At 59.2% G+C, this 5,921-nt stretch overlaps 1 protein-coding gene across 2 annotated transcripts; it reads left to right on the top strand.

Annotated features, from left to right (window-relative positions):
* Positions 1-780: 780 nt before the first annotated feature.
* Positions 781-5,703, top strand: LOC105514021 (cytochrome P450 2D17-like). 2 transcript variants are annotated; one of them, XM_011945112.1, is made up of 9 exons: positions 781-1,050; positions 2,353-2,524; positions 3,054-3,206; positions 3,295-3,455; positions 3,903-4,079; positions 4,270-4,411; positions 4,609-4,796; positions 5,254-5,395; positions 5,499-5,674. In XM_011945112.1, the coding sequence occupies exons 1-9, from the start codon at positions 871-873 to the stop codon at positions 5,672-5,674; spliced, it is 1,491 nt and encodes a 496-aa protein (XP_011800502.1). In that variant the 5' UTR covers positions 781-870. The 2 variants fall into 2 exon arrangements, with proteins under 2 accessions (XP_011800502.1, XP_011800503.1); XM_011945113.1 differs by lacking the exon at positions 3,054-3,206 and having other exon boundaries at positions 783-1,050; positions 5,499-5,703.
* Positions 5,704-5,921: the final 218 nt, after the last annotated feature.

The following is a 5,921-nucleotide window of genomic DNA, read 5'->3' as shown; positions in this document are numbered from 1 at the left end:
TAGTTCCAGCTACTCGGGAGGCGAAAATAGGAGGATCTCTTGACTGAACACAGGAGTTTGAGGCTGCAGTGAGCTCTGATCACACCTCTGCATGCCAGCGTGGGCAACAGAGCAAGCCCCTGTCTCTCAAAAAAACTTTTTAATTTTTTTTTTTTATATTTTAAATAAACTCTTCTCCCTGCCTTTTGTTCCCCAGATCCAGTCTTCATCCAGACCTGAAAAGACCTAGGCTCCAGCTGCTGGCCTCCTGCTGCCCCTCAGGCCACCTGCACAGGAAATTCCAGGGGTGGCTTTTTCCCACTGCCAGTGCTGTGGTGTACAGTGCTAGGCAGCCCCTCAGTCAGCTAGACAAAGTTCTCCATGAATCCTTCCCAGAAAGTCCTGTTCCAGCCTGAGGCGGAGTCCCCATGACCCTCATGGCACCACTGGCTTCTCATGTCAGCTATGTTACCTTCCTGCTCCTCAAGGTCATGATTACGGTGGGGCATTGGTCCACTCACAGCCTTCCCGCCATGCTCCCAATACACAGCTCAGCACCCGGTACAACCCATGTCTCCAGCTTGGGTGGAGCTCTCATGCCAGGCCACTTCTCACCCATCACCCTAACCTGGGTAGGCACCAAGAGTGAGCAGCAGGGCCAAGGACCTCTGGAGCAGCCACTACCCACCCTGGCCTGACTCTGCACCCACTGGCAGCACAGTCAACACAGCAGGTTGGCTCACAGCGGAGGGCAAAGGCCATGATCAGCTTCCTTTATAAGGGAATGATCATGCACTTCATGTGCTGAGAGTGTCCTGCCTCGTCCTCTGTGGCTGGTGGGGTGGGGGTGCCAGGTGTGTCTAGAGGAGCCCAGTGGGCAGCAAGGCAGTCATGGGGCTGGATGCACTGGTGCCCCTGGCCATGACAGTAGCCATCTTCCTGCTCCTGGTGGACCTGATGCACCGGCGCCAACGCTGGGCTGCACGCTACCCACCAGGTCCCCTGCCACTCCCTGGGCTGGGCAACCTGCTGCATGTGGACCTCAAGAACACACCATACTGCTTCGACCAGGTGAGGGAGGAGGTCCTGGAGGGTGGCAGACATCCGAAGGATCACCCATCACCGGCAAACGTGGTGGGTAGAGCCAGTCTGGACCAGAAGCCAGGCTGAGAAGGGGAAGCAGATTTGAGGGACTTCCTGGGGGAGGACATTTATGCATGACATGAAAGATGAGATTTTCCAAAGGCCAAGAAAAAGTGGGGCAAGGGCCTGGAGGTGGGGCTGGACTTGGCAATGGGCGTGCAATCCCATTGGGCAGCATATGTTATGGAGTACAAAGTCCCTTCTGCTGACACGAGAAGGAAAAGCCCTGGGAATGGAAGAAAAGTCAGGGTCCTATGTGCCGTTTAAATCAGGAAATCAGGCTGTGCACGGTGGCTCACGCCTGTAATCCCAGCACTTAGGGAAGCCAAGATGGACAGATCACTTGAGGTCAGGAGTTCCAGACAAGTCTGGCCAACATGGCGAAACCCCTTCTCTACTAACCATACAAAAAATTAGCTGGGCACAGTGGTACATGCCTTTAATCCCAGCTACTCGGGAGGCTAAGGCAAAATTGCTTGAACCTAGGAGGCAGAGGTTGTAGTGAGCAGAGATTGTGCCATTGCACTGCAACCTGGGTGACAGAACCAGACAATGTCTAAATAAATGAATAAGGAAGAAATCAACAGCTGGGCATGGTGGCTCACACCTATAATCCCAGCATCTTGGGAGACTGAGGTGGGGGAATCACAAGGTCAGGAGTTCGAGACCAGCCTGGCCAACACGGTGAAACCCATCTCTACTAAAAATACAAAAATTAGCCGGGTGCAGTGGCAGGCACCTGTAATCCCAGCTACTCGGGAGACTGAGGCAGGAGAATTGCTTGAACCCGGGAGGTGGAGGTTGCAGTAAGCCAAGATCGCACCATTGCACTCCAACCTGGGTGACAGAGCCAGACATGGTCTAAAGAAATGAATAAGTTAGAAATCGAGGATGAAGGGATATAGTGACCCGGTTCAAACCTTTTGCACTGTGGGTCCTCAGGCCTCACTGCTCACCTGCATGGACCATCAGCTGTAAAATGGGATGCTAACTGGGCCTTATTGGCAATTTCGGTGACTCTTGCAAGGTCATAGCTGGGTGACGCATTCAAACTGAGTTCCTCCGTCGTAGAATGTGTGACCCCCACGCCCCAGGATCAGGAGGCTGGGTCTCCTCCTTGCACCTGCTCACTCCTGGTAGCCCCGGGGGTCGCCCAAGGCTCACTTGGGACTAGGACCTGCAGTCTAGGGGGACCCTGGCTTGACGGAGGCCCTGACCCACCCTCTACAGCTGCGGCGCCGCTTCGGGGACGTGTTCAGCCTGCAGCTGGCCTGGACGCCGGTGGTCGTGCTCAATGGGCTGGCGGCCGTGCGCGAGGCACTGGTGACCTACGGCGAGGACACAGCCGACCGCCCGCCTGTGCCCATCTACCAGGTCCTGGGCATCGGGCCGCGCTCCCAAGGCAAGCGGCGGTGGGGGACAGACACCTCGTTTCCGTGGGCCCTGAGTGGGCGGTGACCGTAGCCCAAGCTGGGCCGAGAGGGCGCGAGGTCGTGGAGTTGGGACACAGAAAGGCCAGAGAGTGGGTTGGGGACAGCAGACCAGGAAACCGCTTCCACTGGGGAGGTGCGAGTGTGTGGGTGGGAGGAGGCGGGGCTTGTGAGTGGGTGGAGCAACTGCACAGACCTGCCAGGATCCTGGTAAGAGCAGCTGGCGCCTTTCCCAACTGGAAGCGGGTGTCCCAGCTGTGCTGCGGGCTCAATATGGGCGGGGCGGGCGGGATCTTCCCTGAGTGGAAAGGCAGTCAGGGTCGGAAGAGCCAAGGTGGGGCCAAGACCCAAGCAAGGTAGGTGAGCAAAGAGCAGGGCCGGTGCTCTGCTGGATGCATTAAGGGACCGCGGAAGACCAGGAAAACCACAGGGTTGTAGTGGGCGGTGGAGGGCGGGGCCAAGGCCTTCATGGCCACGCCCACGTGTGCATCCCGCCCCCAGGGGTGTTCCTGGCGCGCTACGGGCCTGCGTGGCGCGAGCAGAGGCGCTTCTCCGTGTCTACCTTGCGCAACTTGGGCCTGGGCAAGAAGTCGCTGGAGCAGTGGGTGACCGAGGAGGCCGCCTGCCTCTGTGCCGCCTTCGCCGACCAAGCCGGTGGGTGATGGGCAGAGGGGTACAAGGCGGGAACTGGGAAGGTGGGGGACGGGGAAAGCGACCCCTGACCCGCATCTCCCGCCCCCAGGATGCCCCTTTCGCCCCAATGGCCTCCTGGACAAAGCCGCGAGCAACGTAATTGCCTCCCTCACCTGCGGGTGCCGCTTTGAGTACGACGACCCTCGCTTTCTCAGGCTGCTGGACCTAGCGCAGGAGGGATTGAAGGAGGAGTCGAGCTTCCTGCACCAGGTGCGGAGCGAGGGACCGCAGGGTCTCTGCAGGGCGAGCTCCTGAGAGGTGCCCGGACTGCAGCGGGGCCTCAGAGGAGTGGGTTTGCATAGAAGGGTTTGGGAAAGGACATTCCAGGAGAGTTCACTGCTAGAGGAAGGGCCTGGAGGAGGAGGGGAAATCTCAGACACGGTCAGGGGAGAGGTATGCCCGGGTCACGGGGCACCAAGAAAGGCCAAGGACCCTGTGCCTCCTGTCCACATTAGAGATTTTTATTTTAGATTTCTCCTCTGGCAGCCCAAGGCAAGGAGAGAGGGTGGAGGCTGGTACTTGAGGAGGAACTTGGGGAGGTCAGTGGTGGAGACAGGCCGGCCCTGGGTCTTCCCTGGAGACAGCTGGGGCCTGAGGCTGGTCCAGGTGAACGCAGAGCACAGGAGAGATTGAGACCCCGTTCTGTGTCTGGTGTAGGTGCTGAATGCCATCCCCCTCCTCCTGCGCATCCCAGCGCTGGCTGGCAAGGTCCTACCCTCCCAAAAGGCTTTCCTGACCCAGCTAGATGAGCTGCTGACTGAGCACAGGATGACCTGGGACCCAGCCCAGCCACCCCGAGACCTGACTGATGCCTTCCTGGCAGAAATGGAGAAGGTGAGAGCGGCTGCCATGGTGGGGACCAAGGGTGGTGGGTTGAGCTCCTGGGAGAAATGAGGAGTGGCCAGGCAAAAGGTGGGGCTGCTGGATTACCTGGTGAGTGGCACCTGGGCTGACAGGTGCAGAATGGGAGGACATTTGGGGGCTTTCCCGCTCTGTCCCCGAGCACCCTCTCGGCCCTGCTCAGGCCAAGAAGAACCCCGAGAGCAGCTTCAATGAAGAGAACCTGCGCATGGTGGTGGCTGACCTGTTCTCTGCTGGGATGGTGACCACCTCGACCACGCTGGCCTGGGGCCTCCTACTCATGATCCTGCACCCGGATGTGCAGCGTGAGCCCAGCTGGGACCCAGTGCCGGGGGCGAGGGAAGGGTACAGGTGGTGGCCCGTGAACTTAGCTGGGACACCCGGGGCTCCCAGCACAGTGTTGACCAGGCTCCTGTAAGCCAGACCTCCTCCAACACAGGAGGCAGAGTGTCAGGGCCACCCCCTAGGTGCTGACCCATTGTGGGGATGCATGTCTGTCCAGGCCGTGTCCAACAGGAGATCGACGACGTGATAGGGCAGGTGCGGCGACCAGAGATGGGTGACCAGGCTCGCATGCCCTACACCACTGCCGTGATTCACGAGGTGCAGCGCTTTGGGGACATTGTTCCCCTGAATATGCCCCACATGACATCCCGTGACATCGAAGTACAGGGCTTCCTCATCCCTAAGGTAGGCCTGGAGCCCTCCTCACCCCAGCTCAACACCAGCCCCTGGTGGTAGCCCCAGCATGGCCACTACCAGGTGGGCCCACTCTGGGAACCCTGGCCACCCAGTCCCTCAGTGCCATCACATCAACTGTCCCAGCCTGGGTGTGGGGTGCAGAGTAGAGGCAGGGCTGGCCTGTCCATCTAGAGCCCCAGTCTAGTAGGGAAGACAGACCAGGACCTGCCAGAATATTGGAGGACCCCAGTGCCTGTAGGGTGAGGGGGCAGCGTGGGCACCCCTGAGAGGTGTGACTGCGCCCTGCCATGGGGTCAGAGAGGGTGCTCAGGAGCTTCTCGGGTGCCAGACTAATTGACAGAGTCCAGCTGTGTGCCAGGCAGTGTGTGTCCCCCGTGTGTTTGGTGGCAGGGGTCCCAGCATCCTAGAACCCAGTCCCCACTCTCACCCTGCCCCTCCTGCCCAGGGGACGACGCTCTTCACCAACCTGTCATCGGTGCTGAAGGATGAGGCCGTCTGGGAGAAGCCCTTCTGCTTCCACCCCGAACACTTCCTGGATGCCCAGGGCCACTTTGTGAAGCCAGAGGCCTTCCTGCCTTTCTCAGCAGGTGTCTGTGGGGAGCCCGGCTCCCTGCCTGCTTCCATAGATTCTTGCAGGGGTATTGCCTGGGAGCCAGGCTCACTGACACCCCTCCCCTCCCCTCCCCACAGGCCGCCGCGCATGCCTCGGGGAGCCCCTGGCCCATATGGAGCTCTTCCTCTTCTTCACCTGCCTGCTGCAGCGCTTCAGCTTCTCGGTGCCCGCCGGACAGCCCAGGCCCAGCCACTCTCATGTTGGCTTTCTGGTGACCCCATCCCCCTACAAGCTTTGTGCTGTGCCCCGCTAGAGTTGGGCATCAAACCCCCAACTTGCTCCTCAGTTGTACCGAAAATGTTGTACCAAAAATGAATCTAGTGGCTCCCACTGGTTTCTGAATCCAGTCTGGGCCCCTGCCAAGGTCCTGGTTGTGTTGAGTCACCTGCCTGATATCAGCGCTTACCCCTCACTCGTCACCTCATTCTTTTTTTTTTTTTTTTTTTTTTTTTGAGATGGAGTCTACTCTGTCACCCAGGCTGGAGTGCAGTAGTGCAATC

This window comes from Colobus angolensis, unplaced genomic scaffold (assembly GCF_000951035.1).
Source record: "Colobus angolensis palliatus isolate OR3802 unplaced genomic scaffold, Cang.pa_1.0 Scaffold239, whole genome shotgun sequence".
In the NCBI taxonomy this organism is placed as follows: domain Eukaryota; kingdom Metazoa; phylum Chordata; class Mammalia; order Primates; family Cercopithecidae; genus Colobus; species Colobus angolensis.
Note: the sequence above shows the minus strand (reverse complement) of the source record. Positions and strands in the feature narration are given on the sequence as shown.

Excerpts from the sequence above, each read along its gene's own strand:
- LOC105514021 (XM_011945112.1), top strand. The coding sequence starts at position 871 with ATGGGGCTGGATGCACTGGTGCCCCTGGCCATGACAGTAGCCATCTTC. Across the intron at positions 3,207-3,294 it reads CGCCTTCGCCGACCAAGCCG|GATGCCCCTTTCGCCCCAAT; the intron begins GTGGGTGATGGG and ends TCCCGCCCCCAG. Across the intron at positions 3,456-3,902 it reads AGTCGAGCTTCCTGCACCAG|GTGCTGAATGCCATCCCCCT; the intron begins GTGCGGAGCGAG and ends TGTCTGGTGTAG.